This window comes from Leopardus geoffroyi, chromosome A1 (assembly GCF_018350155.1).
Source record: "Leopardus geoffroyi isolate Oge1 chromosome A1, O.geoffroyi_Oge1_pat1.0, whole genome shotgun sequence".
Taxonomy (NCBI): domain Eukaryota; kingdom Metazoa; phylum Chordata; class Mammalia; order Carnivora; family Felidae; genus Leopardus; species Leopardus geoffroyi.
Genome location: NC_059326.1, coordinates 2464837 through 2491054, shown reverse-complemented (window position 1 = coordinate 2491054; position 26218 = coordinate 2464837). Strand labels below are relative to the sequence as shown.

At 45.6% G+C, this 26218-nt stretch overlaps 1 protein-coding gene across 1 annotated transcript in view; it reads right to left on the bottom strand.

Moving 5' to 3' along the window:
* Window positions 1-2764: 2764 nt before the first annotated feature.
* Window positions 2765-26218, bottom strand: part of FGF9 (fibroblast growth factor 9) — a 32685-nt gene continuing 9231 nt past the window's right edge. The window contains exons 2-3 of the mRNA XM_045454127.1: window positions 25543-25646; window positions 2765-4190 (exon numbers count right to left, since the gene is read on the bottom strand). Of these exons, the coding sequence (XP_045310083.1) occupies window positions 3945-4190; window positions 25543-25646 (350 nt within the window). The 3' untranslated portion in view covers window positions 2765-3944. The remainder of the gene's footprint in view (window positions 4191-25542; window positions 25647-26218) is intronic.

The following is a 26218-nucleotide window of genomic DNA, read 5'->3' as shown; positions in this document are numbered from 1 at the left end:
GAAACAAAAACCCACCACGCTGGACCCCTCATACGTCTACAGAGATGCGTATCCATTTTATCTTAATAAAACTGGAATGGGGTGGGGCGAATTCTCCTAAAGACCTAAGAGAAAGCAGCCACCAAAGCACCCTGCAAGGAAAAGGTAGAAATCACACCCTCGGCCACCGTTCACGCCTTGGTAACCACACCTGCCGTGGCCGGGGCCGTGCCGCGAACCTGAATCCCGGAATTCGGGGCTATACATCGAAGGAGTAGGCACGGCGGATTCCCACGATCCCTCCCCGTTCCACTTTTAACAGTGTAATAGCAGTTTGCAAGTGGGAAACTCTCTGGACACACGGGGCGTCACGTGGAGTACATAACACACGCACACACACACCCGAGAGGGGCTCGGTGGTTAACGCGTCTTTGCAATCCATCTGGCGCGTTCTCCCACCCCCACGATTTCACTGCCCTTTCGTGCGAGTGACCACAAACGGTGGATCTAAATTCAGCACGTTTCAAGGTCAAATGATGCAGCAAACAGAATTTGACCTCGAACAATATGCCTTTGTCCGTTCAGCCATCCACGAAAATGTGTGCACGCGCTGCGTTCCGCCCGCTGCAAGTTCATAAATCTTTCTCCCAGATTACTCGCCTCTTCATCTCACGCCTACGGAAAAGAAAAGACATCTGGATGTGTTTGTTCCTCCCCCTCCACCCCCCACGCCCCCATCCCCTCAATACACACGCAACAGCTGGAAGGGCAAGGAGAGCATGTTTTTAAAATTCCATCGGTTCGTGTAGGCACATAATCTGAAGCAGCTCCAAAATGGACATCGAGTAAAAAATACCAGTTTTCAAAAGTCTGTAATTATGTATTTACACAAATTACATAATCCTGTATGTATTTACATACAATTACAGATGATCAAGTAAATGACACAATGTTGTAGTGTTAATGAGATGAAATAGAAGGAAAACACCGTCAACTAAAGCCATTCGCTTCTCTACAAAACAGGACCTGGCAGGGACAGGTTCCCCAACACTGACCTGGCATGCCCTTCACACTGCCTGGGGACATTCACATGACAGACGGGAGGGTGGTTCAGCCCGTGCCCATTAAGTCTCTGACCAAGGTGCAAGCGTTGCCACCAGTAAGGTCGTGGTTTGGCCATCTGAGCATCTGTTTCTGAAAACTGGAACCACCCACTCCACAGTGGCTCGGAGCAGCCGTCCGATGGGCTTTGGGTCTCTTACGACAAGAACCGGATGCAAACCCACTTGCTCTGAAGCCCCACAGGACGATGCCCACACCCAAACCCTGAGCCATCTACTCTCCCAGAACACTTATTTACATAAATTGCATAAGCCAATGTTTATTTATTTACAGACCATTACAGTTTATTGTATCCATTGCCAAAAGCATGTAACATTTTGTTTTTCTTTAAAAAAAAAAAAAAAAGAAAGAAAAGAAAAAGCTACCAAAACAAAGTGACTCCAAAAGTAGACGTTAAAGTAGCATTTTGTAGGAATGCATGGAGAGTTTAGTCTTTCTCCACAAATGGGTTGCTTTCTTTTAGGCCAAATACCTAGCATCTCAGGCTACTTTAAGACCACTTTTGGCTACCTCCTAAAATCAATGTCTTCGGTGCTAAGTATCGTACCTGTGACATCCTACAAACTTGATTCTTCCCTGTGGTCAGATGTTTGTTTAATGCGTTCAGCCAAAAATATTAAATGCCTTTTGGGAAAACTAAAGCCTGAATATGTGCACATTTCAGCAGCAGCCACGGGTTGAGTAATAAATAAGAATACTACATCTTGGAATTAAATGCAGTTTCCGTTTAGAGAGAAAAACAAGACACGAAGAGGACGTTCTGAGTTTATCATAAATCAACTATTTTACACTGCTTCTGTCTCCCCCCCCCCCAAATATTTGTTCATTCCAAATGTTAGACTTGGTTTTTCCTTAATGCACATCAGCAGGAGGGTTTTGCTGCACGCTCAAACCTGGACCACAGAAGGGCCACGTGTGCTCGTGGCAACACGTCATGCACTTCTACTGGAAAACAGCTCTCACTCGACAGGGACACACTTTTATTTTCCATAAAGAATGTGCATCGGAGCAAAACAAAGTTGGAATACTCAATGTTAAAATTAGTTACATAAATCCCAACACATTTTTTAACTGTCACTTTCCATGTCCCAACATAACGCTACAAAGTGTTATATGTGGTATGAGAATTTGTTATAAATTCCTTTTTCTTAAATATTGCTTTAAGAATTTGGCTCTTTTCTCCTTAGTATATAGTAAGAAATAGTCTTCCTTGCCCAAGGGCAAGTTCCAAAATTATTGCTACTAAAGAAATATGTATTCTTACGCTTTTCAGCATAAAATGTTATAAAAGCCTCGTAAAAGATATTCTATATAGTAACCTCCCCTCTAAAAACATTGAGCGCTTGTGAAGACCATTTTTAAAAACAAAACACAGTCAACAAGTAAAATATTTTCCCCCTCTTGTCATTATGGATGAAGATTTATTAGTTTCGTTTTGCAAGTTTTACTTGAAGGATTCTATTACCATGTGTTAGGACGGTTCACACCGAAAGCAATTTTCTATAAAAGATCTTACAGTGACCCCCCTGGTACTTGTATCATTTCATGTTTGATAGCCAAGTGCACGAATAAAATTCTCCAAGAATTATCCTTGTTTAATCTGACTCTTGTCCCTTTAAAAAAAAAAAAAAATCTGTTCTGTGTAGGCTTTCTTTTTTTTTCCCCCCCGTTTTTGAGGATCTAAATCAGTACAATGTTTGATGTTAGACCTGTTGTCCTGGAGATCAACTAAAACAAAAGCAGAGTTATTGTTTAGCTTTGGTATATTCTGCAATAGATTTAAACACGTAGGATATATACCAACCCTTATATCTTCCAACCGTGAAGTTACAATGATGGAATAAGTCACTTAATGAGAGAGGAAATATTACAGACACAGAATAAAAGTTTGAGACCCAGTTTTTCTTTAATCCTCTGGGATAAGCTATGAAACAAGCAGTCTGAAGAGTGAATACTCAGTGTCATGAATGATGTGCATAAGTTTACAATAATACGGGCACAAAAGAGATTGTCGCCTTTAGTACATTAGGGTCATTAGAATTTCTCACATCCATGCACCGTTATACTTACTTGCATGAATTTACCACAGGTTCGTAGCGGACTTTGCCATTTAATGCTTACAGAGCCTAAAGCTTCCAAAATGCCTATCTGGCCTGTACATATTTCATTAAAAATAAACTCTATATAATAAATAAATATATAAAATAAATAAAATGTTGCCTTTGGAATTTCTATAAATAAATTTAACTTTTTTTTTTGTTTTGTTTTGTATTTGTTTTCTTGTTTTTTTGTTTTTTGCCTAAGAGGTCTTTGCTTTCGATTCACTGGGATGGCACCAGCGAGCATTAACTGAAAAAGTCTCTGAAGTAAGACTGCACCCTCCACACCTCTGAAAACGCAGCGTGCCCTCGCGAAGGCCACCAGCCCCAATCCTGATGAGTCGAAGTATGGCTGTGCGGATACAGGATGAAGTACAACTGATCAAAAATGTAAAAGCGCGTCTAAATCCCAGCATGCATCAGGCCGTTGTCCTCTCTGCCTCTCTCTTCAATTCCCCCTGCCACTCATCCACGCACACACTCGCACCCCCGCTCAGTCTCCCTCTCCTCCTCGCACAAGAAATCGAGCAAGTGGGCAGCGGCCGGCCTCCGGGAGGACCAGCCTGTAAGTGCAGAACAGAATCAGCATGTTCCCGTCCAAGCCTCCATCGGACATCATGCATGCGGCAAAGTTTGGCAACAGTGGAGCTGGGGTGACCCCCCAGCTAATCGAGAAGAACCCACCGCGTGAAACCTTTATAGTGGTTACTTTTTTTAAGGGCTCAAGTGAAGAAATTGTCTTTGTCAACTTTGGCTTAGAATATCCTTATATAGTTCGGGTACTTTGTCGGGGTCCACTGGTCTGGGTAAAAAATGTGTGAATTTCTGGTGCCGTTTAGTCCTGCTTCCTTCTCTGGGGGTCCCGTCTTTGTTTAACGCAACGTAGTATCGCCTTCCAGTGTCCACGTGTTTATAGAGATTCGAAGAGTAGGTGTTATACCAGTTTTCTTCAAACTGTTCTCTGAATACACACTCTTGGGTTAGTTTTTCCTGTGCAAACAAACACACAAACAACAAATGAGTCTTTTTGGCAAAACAGCTACTTTCTGCATTTGAAGCAATGTTCGACTGCTACGCGATATAACTCTGAAGAGAAAATACTGACTTTAGCCCATTTTGACCATCGGGACACAGGCAGTTAGAGTAGAACTCTAACTACATTCTAATTGCTTCTCACGGTGAGTAAAGTGTGAAAGATCGCAAATGTTTTCTCCTTAGATTTTTTCATATGCCAAATGATTTCAATGAGTCTAACAGACAAAGGGCAACCAAGGCTGTGAGTTGTTCCCATTTTTATCACAGCAAGTAGGATGCGGACCGTCATGGCGGGGAGAGCCTCAGCTGAAGCCAAAAGTTCACATCACTGCTCCACCTTTACTGTGTGTTATAAAGTACTCGCCGTGTAGACCAACCTTCTCGACAACCGCAGTAGTGCTCATTTATTACTCTGTAAGAGTGCCTCTCAAACTTCAGGCTTACAGAGGAATCACCTGGGATGCTCCTTTAAAATGCAAATTTCCAATCCCCAATCCTTTAAAATTCGGATCCAGAAAGTCTGGAAATAGGCATTTTTAACAGGCCCTCGGGGCAGTTCTGATGCAGTTAATTCCCAGTCCGCCTTTTAAGACAGAAGGCCTCCGGTGTGACTTGAGTCTTCCTGAATACAAAGAAGTGGAAACAAATGTTGAAGCCCTCCCACCTCCTGGAACTCAGAAGACCCTCCCCGCGCACACCCAGCTTAAAAAGCCACGTTCTCGGGCACACGGCTACCAAGAGAAAAGCTGACACTCCTACGTTCCCGAAGCCGAAAGCTTCGGCATTTTCACAAATGTGCTGTACCCCTCCCTTCACCTGAGATTTAGGAGACTCTAGGCCCCGTTTCACCCCACAACCCGGGGCTCCTGCAGGGTCCTCCACGTGTCTCGTGGGCAGCAGCCGTGACCCGAAACAAGGGACGCGTCACTCCCCCAAACCGTGAGCACACCCCAGGCATACAAGCTGTCCCCTGGAGAAACAAGGCGACAGGATCCGAGAGCCTCTGCCCTTGTCACCACTGGACCCAAGTTTTTCAAACCAATACCTTCCTAGACGGTACTTTTACAGAACAAACACAGAGCGATCTTTCAAACTGTCCCCTTGCTCTTGCCCCACCCACCCCCCCCCCCCCCCCCCCCGGCACCTCACATGAATAAGGAAACAACCCGACCAACCCGTGTCCCTGCACAGGCTTAACGCAGCACAACCCAGGAAGGCGTCCGACGTCCTTCCATTTCTGACATTCGCATTCGGACCCAGAGGACAACGAACCAGGCACAACCAAAGTACAGATGTCCTTTTCCGCATGCCTCACCTGGGACGCCACTTGGTGCCCTGAGCTCACGGGCAGCAGCCCTGGGCTCCTCTCTGTGGAGGAAGTCAGGAGAGCAAAGGAAGGGACAGACGGAGAGAATGTGACAAGGTGAAGCGGCCAGTGGAAGGCCGGCTTCCCCACTTTTGAATGCACCGAAGGCTTAGAACCCACTGGAAACCACACGGGGCCTGCACTCCAGACAGGCGCTCTTCCGGGCACCGGAAGGGTCTGTGACACAGCGTCACCTCACTGGACGTGTTTTTCGCGAAATCCGACGGGGAAAAGCCAAAAGAAAAAGACGACGCCTGTCAATGTGGGGGGCGATGGGGAAACTCGGGAAGGCTGACGCCGTGTTTATAGGGACAAAGTGAACTGTGGGGAGTGGGAAGTACTCTGTGGCTCCCCCCTGGCTGGGTTAGCCCACCGGGGCGCCAGGAGAGGCTCCCTGCCCACAGGCAGCCCTTCGCGGCAGTCCACACGGAAACCAGAGGCACATCCGTCCGAGAAAACCCCAGCAACCCCTACCCTCTCTGTGCTTCTGCGCTGGGGGACAAGGCCGCGTGTGATTTCTTTCATCTCTGCTAAGACTGACGAAATAAAAATAGTGTGTTAAAGACACTACCAGCTATTTTAGGCTTTACTTCCATCCGTACGATAAATATTCTCCACACAGACAAGATTACTACTGGCTAAAAATGTCTGGTTTGGGTTTGCTGTGATTAAGTAAATTTTCTCAACAAATTATGGTGAGATTTTTGTTGTTGTTGTTGTTGTTTTCTTTTACTTAATAAAATGGACCAGAGTACAAAACCTGCATACTGAACTTCCAACTCTACAAAAAAAAAAAAAAGAGAGAGAGTGAAAGAAACCATGAAAACCGAATTCATTTTTTTCATTTATTTTTTTTTTTTACTATAATTTATCGTCAAATTGGCCCGATGCTCCTCCCAGGTGCCCTCCTCAAAGCCCATCACCCACTTTCCCCTCTCCCCCACCCCCCTCCACCCTCAGTGAAAAATGAATTCAAATCAAGCTTTCTTTTCCTCAGGAAATCCTGTCACCTGACAGACATTTTATTCACAAACTAAAACACTTCTTTTTCCTTTTGGAAACATGACTTAGGCACTACTCCGTGCCTGCTTTATAGACCTATCGAACCTATAATACGACGGCTTTTGTTGGATTAGGAACACACACAGGGGCGCTGGGTGGCTCGGTCGGTTGAGCGTCCGACTTTGGCTCAGGTCATGATGTCACGGTTTGTGGGCTCGAGCCCCACGTTGGGCTCTGTGCTGACAGCTCGGAGCCTGGAGCCTGCTTCGGATTCTGGGTCTCCTCTCTCTCTCTCCCCGTCCCCCGCTCACGCTCTGTCTCTCTCTCTCAAAAATAATAAATATTAAAAAAAAAATTTTTTTTTTAAAGGAACACATACACATCACCTCAGCAGAGTATAGGGAGCTTGCACGGTGGTGAACAGAACAGCCCAGCTGTGGAATCAAAGGCCCACGCAGATCCCAGCTTCGTCCTTCACTAGCTGCGGGACACTTACAACTACTCACTTAACCTCTCCGAGTCTCGCAACTTCGTCTGTAAGGCGGGTGAGTAAACAGCATCTGGAGGCAGGGCTATCACAAATCCAGCCCCAGAACACGCCTGGCACAGAGCAGGCGCTCCAGGAACCATGGGGGTTGCTGACATAAAGTCCACATCATCACCTCTCACTCCTGGGACGCAGTCTAGGAAACGGCGAACACAACTTCTCCCATTAACTATGTGGGACAGGGAGGCCCAGATGTGAAATGACTCGCCCCGTGGTCTAGGCCACGGGATCTCTTTATGGTAATGGGGCCACGGCAGGAAGAAGTTTCCAGGAGCCCTGCTGGAGGCACCGCACGCTGGAGCCCAGTCCCTTCCATGTGTTTTGCTTTTCACTAAGCAGTGTGATTCCTCCAGACCCCCTCCCGCAGGGAGGCTTCGGATGCTGTTTCCGAAGGGCCAGGCCTCAGGGCGGGCCACGCAGGGGAAAGGCCCGAGCTCACAGACGAGGCTCAGAAATTCCATGCGGCAACGTTACTCTAAGACTCGTGGAGGCTTCCTGAGCGTCCTTTCTTCTTTACCTCAATGAAAATATAACTTTTAGAAAACACAATTGGCTCTGCAAGAGGGATGCATGGAGATGGAAAGAAAACCGAGATTAGGAACAAAATTCTACAGTGACAGGGACATCACAATCTAGCAACGGGACACATTTGTTGTCAGTATTTATGAAAAGGTTCTTGTTCTACATGTTTCAAGAGGGTTTTGTAACATATGAAAAAAACAAAAAAAACTTTTTTTAATGTTTATTTATTTTTGAGAGAGAAAGAGAGAGTCAGAGCATGAGCGGGGGGTGGGGGGGGAGGGCAGAGAGAGAGAGGGAGACACAGGATCCGAAACAGGCTCCAGGCTCTGAACTGTCAGCACAGAGCCCGACGTGGGGCTCCAACTCACGAGCCGTGAGATCACAACCTGAGCTGAAGTTGGACGCTTAACCGACTGAGCCACCCAGCCACCCCTGAAAAAAACGTTTAAAAAACAATAAGAAACTGAACTAGCCTTTTCAGTACTCAGAAAACACTGCCCTATTTCCCCTAGCAGGCTATTATAGCATTGTTTATATACATGTAACTTTCTAGGCAACCCAGAAAATAAAGGAAATTATTCCAGTTAAAACAGTATCATCTATAGCCAGCATTTTTTGTGATGGTTAAGAGTTCAATGGGGCGCCTGGGTGGCGCAGTCGGTTAAGCGTCCGACTTCAGCCAGGTCACGATCTCACGGTCCGAGAGTTCGAGCCCCGCGTCGGGCTCTGGGCTGATGGCTCGGAGCCTGGAGCCTGTTTCCGATTCTGTGTCTCCCTCTCTCTCTGCCCCTCCCCCGTTCATGCTCTGTCTCTCTCTGTCCCAAAAATAAAAATAAAACATTGAAAAAAAAAAAATTTAAAAAAAAAAAAAAAAAAGAGTTGAATTGCCCCCCATACGGAAGGGCTGCACGACTTCAGTTAACAAGTTAAATGAGACTGTGCCGACATTACATTGCAAACCGCTGGTACCTTTCAGCTCCTATAATTGTTACACACTTGGTATAATGCCGCTCAGATAAACTGACATACCTTAAAAATTAAAATGATCTTGAAGAATTAAAGACCTCGTTACTTTTTTATACCACGTATGTGCTTTTAAATTTCTTCCTCTTATTTGGGATTACGTTAACATGTGACTTCTGTTTTGGACAGATAAAATAGCAAACTTTACAGAGTTGCTCTCTTTATGCTCACACTTTAGAACTCGGTGACAAAATATTTAGTGAGGTGACTATTCCTATGTATTTGTACTCCACAGTGATTTTTCTAAATTGAAAATAAGTAAATGAGTGCAAATTGGGACAGCACAAATATATTAACCTGTATTCTCCTATATGTGCAAAGGAGAAAAAAAAATTTCTGCCTTCAACTGTACACTTTAGAATTATAGAAGTCAGATGTTTTAAAACTCACCACATGTTTCCAATGCAGACAGTTTATAGAGTATTCCACTATAAAGTGATCAATTCTTGTTTTATTGTATTTCCATGTTTTAATTTTTTTTTTTTTTAGATTATTTAACGATAGCTGTTTATGGCATACCTATCTTTGAACTGTTGGATTATATCACTAGGCTTGGGTGGAGAATGCGGATTTAATTCAAAAGTCTACTGAAGCCCATGCTTTGGAACAAAATCTGGTGAATGTTAGCAACTATGGAAACCTCTTTTCATTTTATATCATCAAATTCTAAGCAGTGGGAAAAACTGAAATTAAAACTTCAAAACTTTTACGAATCCTATTAAAACCAAAGAATGAGATAATAATGTGAAAGTTACAGCACACCCTGGAGAATGTTCAGGAACGCCATAAGACATAAACTCATAGAGACACCACTTTAAAATATTAGACAATTGGAAAATGTGTCATCCACATGGCTATTAGGCCCAATGCGTATCTATACCCATTTAAAACCTGAAATCAGAATTTTTCAAAACTCGCGGCTCAGCTCTCCTCATGGAAAACAAATAGGCTTTGTGCTGCCATTCTAGCCATCCGTATTTCTATATATACGTAAATATATACGGTGTAGTTTTACCCACCTATCCAAATGGTTGCGTGTACTCAACTCAATGGGTCACTTAAACCGGTTGTGTAAGCTAGCCCGGCACGTTAATCCGAGGTCGGTGACTATACAGAAACTAACCTGAGTGTAGAGTTCCCAAACACTTTACAAGTTAATGATTTCATGTAATCGCTCATTCTTATATCTCCCGTTTATTACAGTCATGGCATTTAAACCTCCCTCGACCACAATTACTCGCACAGATGTACTCTTCCTCATTAATAATCTAGCAGTAAAATCTTAATGGGAGTTGTTGCAAGGATCGGGGTGATTAAATACGATGACTAAAGGACCATTAATAAGAAGCCAGGTCTTTTAACTCTTCTCTCCTGGGAGAAGTCCCCAAACAGACAGAAAGCAACAAACACAGAGGAGAATAGGCATGAGGGCACTATTTGTTATTTATTAGAAGCTCCAGTTCAGAGCCATATCCCCTTGTGCCCTTGATATGGCTCACCTTAAGCCCTATCTTCTAAACCTCTTTAAAATCCCCACCATCCCAGGTGGGCCTGCTTTCGTGCCCATGACTGGAAGTGTGGGAACCACTGAAATAGCTGTATCTGGTCAATCTAAACAAAATGAAGCAAGTAGGCGGGCAATTTTTCATTCTGTCTCATCAAAACATATAGAAAATTAAGGATTCCTACATTCTCTCCTCTTCTTCCCCACCAGAGACTGAACCAAACAAAACAAACACAAGTGACCTTCTCTCCAGAAGCTGCTACTTGGGGATTTGGGGATTCAAAAGTCGGGTCCCAGTCTGAATCTAGGGGCACACAGACACCTTCTATGCTGTGCGCTCACCAGCCTTCTGGCACCAACGATGCCTGCCAGCAAGGACAGAACCTGCCATGGACAGGCTAGACAATCTAGGGGCCTTCCTCAGAAGCTGCCTAGAGACACAGACATTTGTTTAGCAAATCATATCAGCTTGTGAACTTGTAATACATTTCCAGAGATGTAATCCTAAGGGGAAAGAAGACCTTGCTCAAGGATTTAAATTTGAGAAGTCCAATATTCACTCTAAGAAATGTTATTGCTTGGGCACCTGGGTGGCTCAGTCGGCTAAGCGTCCCGCTTGGGCTCAGGTCACGATCTCGCGGTTTGTGAGTTGGAGCCCCGCATCGGGCTCTGTGCTGACAGCTCGGAGCCTGGAGCCTGCTTCACATTCTGTGTCTCTTTTTCTCTCTCTGCCTCTACCTCGCTCATATTCTGTCTCTCTCAAAAACAAATAAACATTTAAAAAATTAAAAAAAAAAGAAATGTTATTACCTGTATCCCCGAAGAGACGATGCATGTTTAATGTTTCCACAAAGAACCTTACAGGAAAAATTCATGAAACTTGTTTTAGGATCTTGGAACACCAGAGGAAAAAGAAATCACAGGTAACATTTCTTACCATAGATAATTATCTGGTAAGAGGAGTATGTTCTCCAGTGACCACTGAAAAGACACAAACACCCGCAAAAGCTGAAGAAACCTCGCACGAGGTAGCACTCGAGGCAAGAGCCAAGGGTAGGATGCCCTTGAAGAGTTAGACTGACAGACAACGGCAGAAACACGTCCAGCCGAAGAGCTGGGAGGGGAAATGAAGGAAATAAGGGATCCTAAAAGACAAAGACAACTGAATCCAACTGCTGTGTTTCCATGATAACCATCTGATATACTGTAGGGAGTGGAATCGGAAAAGAAAAATGGGCCTCAGGTTTTTTACGCTAGACAAAAACGGGTTACATTAAGAACTTGGCTTGTGGGAATAAAATTAGAGAAACTGAAAGGTGAACCAACAGAATGACAGTATAAGCCCAAAGACTATTTTGGAAGAACTGAAAGATTCACGGAATTTCCTCACATAAAGGAATGCCAGACTTCCGCAAACACACGCACACAATCTGGGAGCAGTGGGCGGGTTGATTAATAATCCCGGGCCTCGTTTCCTTTATCTGTAAAACGAGGGAACCGGACTAAGATATTCCTGAGGCCTCTTTGGGTCTGAGATTCTGGTGATTCAGTCTCGGAACATGGAAATGCAGGAAGCAGAGGTATCCACAAGAGCTCTGGAAGGACACGCTGAACAGGAAATGGAAAAAGAAACTGCAGTGGAGGAAAACAGGGAAAGAAACCAAATAAAATGTGCTGCATCAGTCGCCCACTGCAGAGAAGGTGGGGGCAGCGGATCAGAAATGCAGACTGAATTAATGCTTCCAGAAGCCGCCAAGGGAATGAGGCTGCTATTTCAAGGAAGAGATGCGGCATGGCGGAAGGCCTCACTTCGGCACCAGGGGCCCCTGCTTTCCTCTCCCCGGGAGATCTTCGGGTGGTCCCGTCCTGGAAGGTGTCTTGCTACCACTGCCTGGCATTGTGGGGCCCGCCGCTGTCCTCGCCCCCGCGTTGGCCGCAACAGACATGGCTCATCAACGAATGTCTGCCCGACCAGCAAACCCTACATCATGAGCTCTCCCTAGGAGAACTCACTTGGGAGAAAAACCAAGTCTTGCAAGAAAACAAAAAGTCAGCAATGTCATAGAGCACTCACACCCGACGGGAAAGCCGGACGTGCGCATAAGGCAGACAACACGCAACGCTGAAGAGAAATGATACCGGAACTCTTGAATTTCTCACACACGCCCCCAGGCAATGCTCGTGTGCCCCTACACCCCCACCCCACGCCCACAGAGGAACACTGTGTAAAATCGCAAAGTAGATCAAGTTTGTCTGTAGCATCCCCCCTACTTCTTGGGTCTGCAGCTTCTAACTCCACTGTACTCCTGCCAGCCCAGATTTGTCTGGAACCAAGCTTTTCCACCCAATACATAAATGGCCCTGCTCTCTTAGAAAGTGACCAGTGTTGCTGTCCCTTCCTCTCTGTAACACACAGATGGCTGTGTCTAACTCTCTCAGGGCCCGCTCTCTCTGCCAGACTGTAACAACCCACTTCCATACTAATCAGGCCTAATACCATCAACTAATAATTCCATTCCATACATATGCTGACACGGATGTTTTTTTAAACAGTGCTTGAATCCTGAAAACACGATTCTGATGGTAGACATTTTGGGGCTGTGACAGCTCGGTGCATTTGCTACTACGTGAACGTTAGAAAAACGAATAAGAATAATACAAAGTAAATGAAACCCCAAAGAAAGAAATTTCTTCAATGACGTGGATAAAACGATTACGAGCTACATATGAAAATAAAGTATCTAAACTTAATCTTGATAAACACGGTTAACACTTTATTAAAATTTTTTAACGTTTATTTATTATTGAGAGAGAGAGAGAGAGAGACAGAGACAGAGCACGAGCAGGGGAGGGGCAGAGAGGGAGACACAGAATCTGAAACAGGCTCCAGGCTCTGGGCTGCCAGCACAGAGCCCGACGTGGGGCTCGAACTCACGAACTGAGATCATGACCTGAGCCGAAGTCGGACGCTCAACCGACTGAGCCACCCAGGCTCCCTGAGCACGGTTAACACTTTCAAGTATAATTCAAGGGATGCCACATTTTGATGTGGAGGAAATCTGTATTTTCATAGATTATGTCATAAATCATCATTCCAGAATCCAAACGTGCAAGAAACACACTTTCTGTGCATCTCCCACCCCGGAAGGAATATGAGAGGCTGCACCAAGGCGGCCTTCCAGAAGCACTGCCACACTCATCCGTGAAGAATGCTAAGGGAGCAAGCCTGTGCTAACGAGCCACAGCGAGCAAAGCAGTGTGCGGGCTGTTTCATAGGCTTCATCTCCTCTAATCCTCACAGCAATGCTGTGATGTGGCTGTCATTAGCCCCGTTTCACAGTTACAGCTCAGCAAGTTTGAGTAGACTGCCCGAGGTCACACAGCCGGGGAGCCACAGAGCTGGGATGCGAAGCCTCGTGTTTCCACTACTCTCTGTCTTACCTCCGAGTTCGAACTGTTCCAAATGCAAGTACAGGCTTAACTATTCCATCAAAACATCGCACACTGAAGACCAACTTGAAAGATGCAGAAAGAAAAAGAACGCAAGCCAAGAGAAAACTACCCGGAACACAGCAATTCGTATGCAAGAAGGAGGGAGGGATGAGACCTAGAGCTGAAAGTGGACAGCATTTATGTGAGGACACAGAGTGCATCGTGGCCGCGAAATGGGCAAAGATCACGCCATCCTAGAGCAAAGCAATCACACTGTGCACCACGGGGAGAGGGATGTCTTTGGCATGACCTTGGCAAGTCTGTTCTTAGAATACTGCATTGAGCTTTGAGCATTTCATTACAAAGCAAAAGCAAATCACGATGGAGATTTCAATGAATTATAACACACACACACACACACACACACACACACACAAGAACAGGGAAACAGGAGATCAACTTAGGTCAGGATTTTAAGCATTTATACAGAGGATGAGGGAACACAGCTCGTAGGTCTCTCCCACTTAACACCATAACCTGTCAATCCTTAGGGGAGCCCACTGCTCCCCTTAGGGGTGTCAGGAATGCAGACATTTTTCTCGGCCGTCTGTTGGGAGGCTGCTGGGGTGCACCAGGTCAACAGACTGAGAAGTGATGTCTGTGCACAAGGACAAGTCAGTCCCGGGCATGAGGGAGGCAGGAGGGACGAGGTGGCCGGGCCCCTGCTGGACCTGCTGTCGGGCCAGCGGCTGCCACTTGGCTCCAGGGTGGCCAGCTTTCTTTGTGAGGCCGCGGGGCACCTGCCAGGCCATGGCTGACGATGATGACAGGGGAAGACCCTCCAAATGCCAGCAGTGTAGCATTGGCAGCAGCTGGGAGAAACGGCAGAAATGGGCTGGACCACAGCATGGCGGGGGGGGGGGGGTGTCAGGCGCAAAGATAACAGAATTAGCACACATCCACCAGCCACCACGTTTCCAAACCCTGCAGCAAAGCTGCCTTCGCACAAGCCACCCTCTCCTCAGGACACCTGCCTATTGACCTCTACGTCCTCCGTGATTAATCCTGACCTCCTCTCCTACCCTAGAACTGAGCTCTCTCCTCTAAGCTCTCCGAGCCCTTTTTGCACGTAATTCTGTGATAACGTGTATCAGACCAAATTATAATTCTTGGTTGGCGTATCTGCCCCCCCGCCCCCCCACGAAGCTGCAAGTTCTCAAGCCAGTTCCAAGTTCACCCACAAGAGAAAGTACCATTTGCATTTGTACGTACAGTTGGCTCTCACCATTCGTGGCAGCGCTGTTGTCTAAAGCCGCCGTGGACGCTGAAGGGGCGAATACTGAAGCACTGCTCCCAAGAGAAATACAGGGTCAGGTTCCTGTAAGCCTCCGGTCATAACCATCAATATGCGATCTTGGTTTTTTGTGGGTTTCTGTTTAAGTTAATGTTGTAGATTCGTTAACGATAAACTCACAGCACGAGAGTTCATGCCCGAACAAAACTATCCAACTTATGTGGTTTGCTCCCTAACACGTCACAGCCGTCTCACATTTAGAAATACCAGACGGGGGCGCCTGGGTGGCTCAGTCGGTTCAGCGTCCGACTTCGGCTCAGGTCATGATCTCACGGTTCGTGGGTTCAAGCCCCACATCGGGCTCTGTGCTGACGGCTCGGAGCCTGGAGCCTGCTTCACATTCTCTGTCTCTCTCTCTGCCCCTCCCCCACTCATGCTCTGTCTCTCTCTCTCTCTCTCTCTCAAAAATAAACGTTAAAACATTTTAAATACTAGAAATACCACACAGCACTTCAGCACTAGCTTGGGGGGCATTTTAACCCGTAAAATCACCAACAAAAAACACAAAAAGGAAAAACATGGCGCTAAACAGATGCCCAAAAGGACACCTGTTTTCAGGATGAGCTGACACAAGAAGGCGGAGCGTCACCTGGTGGGCGCCAGGTGGAAACGTGCCCATCAGGCAACTCCCTTTCGCTTCTCCGTGAATGTCTGCAAATGACCACGGAAGAGCCAGCGGGAATGATATTAGGGTTCCAAGCAAATGCAGGAAGTAGACAAACCGGCAAGTATACAATCTGCAGGTCGTGAGGATCAACCGTGTTCCCAGCAGGTATCAGTGGGAGGTGGTGTCAGTGACGTTTGTTGGCTTTGCAAAAGCAAGCGGGGAAGACTGAGGGTGTGAGCCGGTGAAGGTGTGAGCAGGCGAGGGTGTGAGTGAGTGAGCGAACGAGGGAGTGGAAGCAGGAATGAGCAAGACTGACCCAACAGCCCTTCCTAACTCTGATCAGCTTGTCCAGCATCACTAATTCAAGGAACTGGGGGAGACTGATGCACTTTACTTACTTACTTACTTACTTACTAATTTACTTACTTACTTACTTACTTATTTATTTAATTTTTAACGTTTATTTATTTTTGAGAGACAGAGACAGAGCACCAGTGGGGGAAGGGCAGAGAGAGAAAGAGAGACATAGAATCCGAACAGGCTCCAGGCTCTGAGCTGTCAGCACAGAGCCTGACGCAGGGCTCGAACTCACGGGCCATGAGATCGTGACCTGAGCTGAAGTCGGACGCTTAACCGACTGAGCCACCCAAGCGCCCCAAGACTGACGCACTCTAAAGAGAAGCAGGGGGGCTGTGCAATTCAGATCCTGTCCACGACACAGGCTCCAGGCAGGAGCAGTTCAGGTTCTCTGTGACCAACAGTCTATTCTGAACTGAGAGCTGATGGTGGAGGGGTGAGACAGAGCACAGGGTGAGGGAGAGTTCCAGGCAGGTTAGGAGCAGAAGCAGCAGCGGGCGGGTGTGTCGGAGGCAGTCAGTTGGTACCTTTGCTGTCCCCGGTGTTGCTTTCTCTTGGTGGTCCTCACACTCCCCAGTTTACAAATTAACCAGATTTCCCAGGCACAGGGAGGCTCAGGACCTCAAAACCAGAGGTCAGCATTGTCAGTGTGCAAAATAGGTGAGCGAAACATCCATTGCACAGATATGCTGCTCTTTTCCAACGAATATATGAACTGCTCTGTAACAAATTCATTTTAAAATGTCCAGGAATTCACAGAGGTTTTTGTCATAATGTATTTTTTCAATCCAAAGACACCAGTACAATTCCTATCCTGTGGGGCTCCCTAACACTTTTTATCCAAATGGGAGCCTTCTACACAAGATGGTCAGGAGCCACTCTGATCTGTACATCAGTCCTTCTAATCTTAAATACCTATTTATAATTTGGATGCTGAGAGAAAGAAAGAAAGAAAGAAAGAAAGAAAGAAAGAAAGAAAGAAAGAAAGAAGGGAGGGAGGGAGGGAGGGAGGGAGGGAGGCGCTCACAAGTGCCAATGCGGAAGGAAGGAAGGAAGGAAGGAAGGAAGGAAGGAAGGAAGAAGGAGAAGGAGGGAGGGAGGGAGGGAGGGAGGGAGGGAGGAAGGAAGGAAGGAAGGAAGGAAGGAAGGAAGGAAGGAGGAAGGAAGGAAGGAAGGAAGGAAGGAAAGAAGGAAGGAAGGAAGGAAGGAAGGGAGAAAGGAGGGAGGGAGGGAGGGAGGAAGGAAGGAAGGAAGGAAGAAGAAAGAAAGAAAGAAAGAAAGAAAGAAAGAAAGAAAGAAAGAAAGAAAGAAAGAAAGAAAGAAAGAGGAGAAAGAAAGGGGTGATTTGGGATCCCACTGACAACACAGTCATACTTTCGACACGTATTAAGTGTCAACCACAAGCAAGACACTGTTTTAAGTACTGGCAGTTCCATGGGAAACGAAAGTAACCGAGTCCCTGCCTTACCCTTTATGAAAGGACTTCGAAGAACGAGGAGCCAGTGGGGGCTCTACCCCAAGAAACAGCCACTCACTCTCTCAAGCTTTCCTCACCAGACTTTTCTGGCAGGCACTAGGCAGTGGGGCTTCAGAAAAAGGAGCAGTTTAGAGCAGGGAATGGGAGTAAAACCAAGGGCAGGAACACAGAGAGGATCTTAGGTGAAGTCTGCACCTGTCATGAGGAGGATTCTACTCTGAGACTCCTGAGCCTGAACAAAGACCATTCCTGAACACGTTGCCTGGTACTCAGAGCCATCCTCCTCCAGAGAAGATGAGAGCAATCTACTAAGCTATTGGGACACCTGGGTGGCTCAGTTGACTTTGACTTGGGCCATGATCTCGTGAGTTCAAGCCCCGCGTCGGGCTCTGTGCTGACAGCTCAGAGCCCAGAACCTGCTTCAGATTCTGTGTCTGCCTCTCTCTCTGCCCCTCCCCTGCCCGTACTCTCTCTCTCTCTCTCTCTCTCTCTCTCTCTCTCTCTCTCTCTCTCAAAAAATAAATGAACATTATAAAAATTTTTTTAATCTACTGAGCTATTAATGACTAAAACCAAATCCTTTCCAAAACCTGTAACATCTCCAGACCTATGCTCTGTGACTTTGGTCATTACTGACATGGGATGTTTTAAACATGTCTCAGTATTTCAGCAAATCAGTACAGCTACTCCGCTGAACAACAAACGCTAAAGTAAAATTAAATAAATAGAGACACATTTTTTAAATGATCTTCCACTAACTACTGGCCATCAGTATAGGTGCTAAAGGAACAAACCAACCACAAAATAAAAACTAGGCTGCTAGAGAGAAAACAAAATTGTTCCAAAATCATATCTGCAGAGGAAATACTAAAATCCTCCTCTTAATACATGGTTAATTCCGGTAAAATTATTTTTTATTCACAAAAATGGATGGCCGCTCTTATGCATAGGTATCGAACAAAGTTTATTAATTCACCTACGTTCCAATCATAATTGTCTGTCACTCTCCATGTGACCTTGAGTAAACCACTAAGCCACTAAACTCTCACTCTCTCCACCCCTAATACAAGGACAGCGTATGAACTAAATCGAATAATGCAGGATACGATGCTCTTCTGAGGAGCCGCCCTCTTTGTCCTCAGAGAATTACTCCTTGATCCTTTGAAAACTGGCAGCGTGCACACACAGCAAAGGCAAGGCTCTATTACCCAAAACATCTGCTTAAAACCACCTACTTCCAGAGCATACCCGCTATCAGGGAGATTACGAAACAAATGACCCTTTTCATTTCCTTTATGTGAACTACATTCCTTGGAGACCTTCTACAGGACATGCCTGAACATCTACCATCAAAGTAAGCGGAACTGACAAACCACAGGGACAAATTGCGAAGCCTAGTGGGGCCTTGCCGTTTGGTATGGTTTCCCGTTCCATGCACATGCGAGTGTATTCAGCCTGTTCACAAGTTGCTCACAAGTGCCAATGCGGAATGCCTACCGGAGACAAGAAGGCCTCCATGAAGTTGCCTCTCGGGCCTGCCGCTGACCCTCCTTGTAGGACCTCACACCTCCTGTGCTGTTTTCAAAGCTGGCGTGTGCAGACCCCTGGAGCACCAGGGCCTCATCTGCAGGACTGTGAGTTTTCTGCCAGAACGTCTTCACTTTGTCTTTTCATGTCGTGACGAAGCAAAGGGATCGTGGCGAGGCTACTCGAGACCCTCCGGAGGACCACCTGTAAGCACGCGCTGCCACCCAAGGACGTACCTGTGCTAAACAGCACTACCGAGTGCTACCGCCACCATCAGGGCCAACAGGAAAAGAAAGGACAGACTGGGCACATCAGCAAAGACCAGATGACATCATGTGGCGTCCTAGTAATTGGAACGGGAAGACTCGGGGGGTGGCGGGGGGCAGCCGTCTTCCCAAGGTGCTCCAAGGTGTGCAGAGCTCCAAAGAGCACTAGGGCCACCCTGACAGTGAAGCACCTCTTAGCCTACGGCAGGTGACATCTTCCATGACATCAACGCAACTGTGCCCACATGGATTTTACCGGTCTTAGAGTTTCGTGTGAACTTTCACATTAATATGCTTTGAATTGGAACTGCCAGAGAAGTATAAGAAGTTCACGTTGGTATGTATTCAAATGACATAGCAACAATAATTGAAATCAGTACGGGGTTCTAAGGATCTGAGATACTTTATTTTTTTCCTCTTAAAGAAGCTGATATATTCCTTCCTTTGGGGACAGGTGGATCTACGGGGTCTCTCCTCCTCCACCCCACACCATGGAAACACCTGGCAAGGGACAATTTTTGACTCACGTACCTCTGGCCAGTAGAGACAACTGCTTCGACTAATGTGTTTTTTTCTTAAGTTTATGTGCGTAGGAAACGTGGTCAAAAATCCATCACACCTTCTTACTACGTGGATTCATATAAACCAGGTCCCAACGTTGTCTCCGGAAACCTAGCAACCAAAATCTTCTAGGAAACACATGTTTCATAAGCATCTCCATCAAGATGATGGTCGGGTTCCGACGCACGGGTCTGAAGGCTGCAAGAGTCCCTCTGCCATCTACAAGGCCTGGGTCTCTCAAGAAGGAAACACAGAGCTCTGTAGGTTCTCTCTGTAGGCAACTACACACAAGGTAATGCCATCGACACACAGTGCTCAAGTACAGCAAGGCTCTGCATGTGTGCAGGTCGTGACAGGCTGAGTAGTTGAGTCGACAAACACTGACCATATGCCAACTGCACATAACATGTACTGCTGGGCCCTCAAGAAACAGAAAGATGAGAAAGAGAATCTGACTCCTAGGAACTCAATCTAGTGGAAAAGACCAACAGGAATTAAAGTTCTGGACGGAATAAAGTAAGTGTTCCAGAAGGGATACAAACCTGAAACCTGCACATCATCCTTCTGTATCACGTTTACAGATTCTATGCTCTACTTCCTCTATCATTGCGATTTTAGTGACTGTGCTACCTTTTTTTTTTTTTTTTTTTTAATATTTATTTATTTTTGAGAGAGAGAGAGAGACAGAGCATGAGCAGGGGAGAGAAAGAGAGGGGGCGGGGGAAGACACAGAATCCAAAACAGGCTCCAGGCTCCGAGGTGTCAGCACAGAGCCCGATGCGGGGCTCGAACCCACAAATTGTGAGATTATGACCTGAGCCAAAGTCAGACGCTTAACTGACTGAGCCACCTGGGCGCCCCTACTGTGCTACCTTTTTTAATGAAATGGTAAAGTATCTTTCATTAAATGCAAGCCTTTTTTTTTTTTTTAAGATTTTATTTTTAAGTAACTCTGCACCCAACATGGGGCTCAAACTCACAACCCCAAGATCAAGAGTCTTCACATGCTCCTCTGACTGAGCCAGCCAGGCACCCCTAAATGCAAACTTCTTGAAAGAGATTAATTTTTTCCATGGCATTCTTTTTTAAAGAGATATTTATTACAGTGAATTTTTCTTAATGATTAAAGAATCTTGATAATATTCAGATAAGTTAGATTAAGACTCTAAAAGTAACTATCTGAGCCTTACTTCTAGTCTCTTTGATAAGAACAAAAGTGACAAATGTAATACTCTAATACCATAATCCTCTGACCAAGCAAGTGTGCGTGCACGTGTGTGTGTGCGTGTGTGTGTGTGTGTGTGTGAGATCTGACACCTTCTCTATGACTCAGGCAGATACCCTAATCTTTACATTTGAAAGCTCATGTGCCCTAACTTGTCTGCTCTTCCTTTTCTGAGACTCCTATTCATGCCTCAAGATCCAGTTTCAATATTATCACCCAGTTTCCCTGAGCAGTTATTATGCACTCGAGCAGTTATTATGCACTCTTTCGGACCCCCCCCCCAAGATATTTGTGTGTTTTTCTAATATAGTACATTTCACACGGCACTGAATGATTATAAGTACCTTTCTCCTACCAGAGTCTGAGCTCTTTGCTGCGCTGTTATGCATTTAGCATAGAATTAGCTGTACTGCGCATATAAGTGTTTGTAAATGAATGAGCAAACAAAGGATTGACACATGGGTGAATTAACCCATGAATGCCAGAGTCAGACCCCAACCCAGAGTCGGAATTATTCAGGTCAGGTTGTCCTTAAATCATATCGTGATACACACTACCAATATCCTTTCTCCTACTGCCACGTTCTACAAGGATAGCAGAATCCTATGCATTTTTCTAAAGAAATAGGACTCTGTTCACCTCTGGCCTTTGAGATACATTCCCAACATAAACTTGAAAACAAAAGAATTACATAGACGAAAAGAGACAAGTTACCCCAAAACACATTGTAAATTAATTTTTGCTGCATCTACACATTCATGTACTTTTCGTGAGGGGAAGTCTGCTATTTCCCCACATCTCCTCTTAGCCTTCTTTCATAGTAACACACAACCTCATTCAGGCAAAAAGTCTTTAAGCTACAATTTGTACTGTACCCTTGACCCCGTCAACCGCCCCCCGGCGCGGTGGAAAATCTGCGTGCAACTGCACTACCGATCGCCAACTGTTGACTAGAAGCCTTACCTGCAACATAAGCAATTAACACACATTTGGGATACTAGATCCTTACAATAAAGTCAGCTAGTGAAAAGACAATGTGAAGAAAATGGTAAGGAGGAGAAAGTACATTTACAGTACTCTACTGTATTTATTAAATAAATAAATAAATAAATAAAACCTGCCTATCAGAGGACCCGCACACTTCAGACATGTGTTGTTCAAGGGTCAACTGTATTTAATAACAGAATCATTGCCAGTTTCCCTTCTTTCCTTCTCCCAGTCTCATCACAATGAAATGTGATGTTCTGGTCACTCCCGATTTCCACTGCCACACCAGATAGGGTAACCACAACCCCGATGGAAAACGTAATTCCCGGCCACGGAGGAGCCCTGATCTAATTTCCATTCCCCTCTCCTGCCTCAGGTACAGACCAAAGGGAAAACCATCTGGCTTCCCAGAAAGCTTTCTTCCCAGCTCTACACGTAAGGGACAAAAAGACCTCGCGGCACACACACTTTGTGTATGCAGAGAACGTCACGCGTTAGGCAGGTAAGACCCGAGAGTGAATCCCAACAAATCCAAACCACACATTCTTGAGATCCAGAGTAGGAAAAGACACTCCAGATAGCCAAGTCAAGCTGTTCGCCTCATAGACGAGGAGAACGAGGGCCCTTGCGAGTGGCAGAGACAGAATGAGAGCCCAAGTCTTCTGACTCCGATTGCCACGCTCTTACCACCATCCCGTCTTTTCCCAGCCTCAGCCATACCCGCCTTGGGCGGGACCCACCAGGGACGACATATCACAGTGCAGCTTAGTGTGGGAATAGGAAGATGGGGGTTCTCCCTTCCAGCAGAGTCCTAAGTACACCTGACCACAGGGGCAGAGACACAGCGAGGGCCACACCCCTATGTTTAACGAAGCAGCAAAATAAATCACAACGCTTAGTTCTTTTCAGCCCAACAAGTGTTTATCGAGCACCTACCTACCACGTGTGGGTGCAGGCAAAGTGGAACCCTGAATGCCGTGCCAAAGAACGCAGGCATTCACCTTCAAAGGTAAGCATCTGATCTACGTGGATAGCTGACATTCATTTGCCAGTTCTGAAGGGCAATTCTCCCAGGAGTGTGGAGAATGGACTGGAGGGGGGAGGAGCTTGGTGTGCAGAAGCCTCTGGAGACCGCTCTCCAGAAAGGAAATCACAGCATGCAAAAGCGTTCCCTTCCATACTTTCCCCTGAGCGGTTCCCAAGCCTGCAGGCACTCTGTACACGAGAAACTGGGCATTCCCCAAGCACGGGGCGGTGGAGGGAGTGGAGGCCTTTTCTCGGGCCCTCCCCTTCTAGCTGGGGTTCCAGGACTGGGGTTGTCGGCCAGCTGTGTGGCTTTGTGGCCACATGGCAGCGGAGGTGGGACGTCTACTCCCAGCCACACGCTCGGTGGGCTTCCCAGAAAACATGCCAAGACGGGGTTCTCCAACTTTCTGCCACCTGGCTACCATTTCGGAGAGTCCTGTCACTGATAATGACCGGGCCTACCTTCGGGGTACATTCTAGAGCCTGCATTCTGTCCGCAGCCTGTGCTGCTGACGGGGCCTACAGAGGCAGGCAGCTGGAGGAGGGGAGAGACAAGCAAGAAGCCACCGAAAGAATCCAGACGGGGAGATGAGGCTCGGCTGGTCCACACACACAGAGGCCACTGGGCTGGACACAAAGTTCCACTGCTCTCCTTGTCAACCACGAAACTGCAGGGGCGTGCACGGTGGTCCATGGAGAGGGGAACAAACGTGGCCTCTATTTGAGTTTAGTCATTTGTCACAACCTTTACAAATGTTTACTTTAATAAGGGTTTTATAAAATATAGCAATCTATATGAACTATATTTTATATATAGAGTCCTTAAATAATTTAACATACACTGTTGAGACCCAGACTCGAAAAAAATTGTTTGGGTGGTGATATGTGATCAAAAAAGCCTAGAGACCATGGTGATAAACCTGTCCCTCCACCCACTAGATGTCAGACTGTGCCCTCCACACAAGAAGCGTTTTATTGAGTTCAACTGTGACCGACCTAATTAAATCCACACGCTATACCTAAAAGTGGAAAAAAAAAAAAAAAATTGAGGGGGTGACAAAGGAGAACATCATTTTATGTTTTAAAAGTTTAAAAGCTTCCTTACACCTTGTATCTTTGCACTTAAAAGTGCTGGCAAAGATAACTTAGGCAGTAGAGAACTTGATCTAAACCACAAACGGTGTTTCAAAAGCTCAACCCAATCCTATGCTTAAAAAGAGACTTTAAAATTATCTATTTTCTCAAGGACACACTTCTTTTTAAAAGACTTAAACATCTAGCAAAATCAACCAATCTAGACTCAAATTTCACCAAGGCAGAAAAACCAATGTCACCTCATTGAAAATGGTGTGTGCTCTATTCAAATGACATAGGACACTTATTGTCATCTGGGGATCTTGCGTCTGAAAGCATTCCAACCCCCGCATGTGTATGTGTGAGTACACACATCTATTTTCTAATATGTGGACAAGAAAGGGGTACATCTAGACAACGTTTCTCTCCATTATGTAGAAAGATGCCCTTCAGTTCTGCCTCCCATGCTCAGTTTCTTTTAATTTTCACCTTTTTGTGGATCTAACCAAACTTCTCCTATTGCCGATAACGTGGATTCAATTCTCATTTGGCCACCGATAATGGCAAGGAAAAACTAAAGGCTGGTTTCACTACAAGCGTTTTTTTGGCGAAAATTCAAGTTGGTATATAGTAACTAATAATCTATTATTCATACTCCTACATTTAGCAAAAAAAAAAAATGCATTAAGTTCCTACTGTAAAGCATGCACTGTGTTTTAGAAACTGCTAGTACAAGTAAAGAGATAACAAAGATGTAAAGTCAGTCCCCTTCGCTCAAAGCAGAAGCAAGGACTTTGTCTCACTCACTGCCATCCCAGAGCGCCTAGAATACCACCTGGCACCTGCTAGGATACAATAAATACTTCTTCAGTGCCTCCTTCCGGGAGCTTACAACCCGGTAGAGATGGGAAGTGAGACCGGAAAAAAAAAAAAAAAGAAACTTATGATACTTGCAAATAATTATAATATTTTTATATTCTTATTCACGTACAAGAATATCTGGCAATAATTTCCATCCCTCTCTTCCCTCTACATAATGAGAGTCTTATGGAGCTCAGAGAAAGGGTTTATACTCACTGCACGGCTGTCTGTTTCTAGTTTTAATTACACTGCTTTGCAAAGCTTAGGAGAAGATAATTTCAATTCATTTCAAAAATAACTCCCATTCAATACAAGAAGATGGGATTTTTCACACTTGTGAATTTTTTATTTACTTGACAATGAAAATGGTTTGGCATATAAATAAAGCATTTTCTTAGAAACTTGGGTCTGGTGAAGGTCCAGCGCTGATATCTATAAATACAAACAGAATGGTTTTTCTCAAAAAGCAAGAACTTACGCTCTCCTTCCAAAGAGACTCAGCTTCATTTCTAGATACGTATCATCTACAGAAAATGCAGTTCCAATCAAATAAAGCATGAAGATCGGCAAAGTCTCTCCCAGTACTTACTGATCCATACAGCTCCCCCTTCTCATTCATCCCGAGGTAGAGTCCACTGTCCACGCCTCGAATGCTGACCAGGCCCACTGCTATACTGATAAATTCCAGAATGCCTAAGAGACAAATGGCAGAAGGCAGAAGACAGGTCAGAGCACAGAGCAATTCCTTAGTCTCAACATCCCTAAGACTTTTTGACAGGACACTGAGCCCAACTCCCAACTTGGATAATCTCACACTTATTGAAGAAGTGTCTTCTCTCGGGGCACCTGGGTGGCTCGGTCAGTTAGGCGTCCGACTTCAGCTCAGGTCATGATCTCGCGGTTAGTGGGTTTGAGCCCCGCGTCGGGCTCTGTGCTGATGGCTCAGAGCCTGGAGTCTGCTTCGGATTCTGTGCCCCCTCTCTCTCTGTCCCTCTCCTGCTTGTAATTTCTCTCTCTCCCTCTCTCTCAAAATAAACATTTTTTTAAAAAAATTTAAGTGTCTTCTCTTAAAACCACTGCCTAAGAAAACTGATTTTTCAACTAAATTCCATCATATAAAAATGATATAAAAATACTTACTAACATGACACATAACAAAAAAAATTTTTAAAGCTAGTGTTTACAGATACCCTAAGAAGTGATATGACAGATAAATCAAAATACATCTTCAAGTTAACCTTAGAAGAGTCTACTTTAAGAGAAAA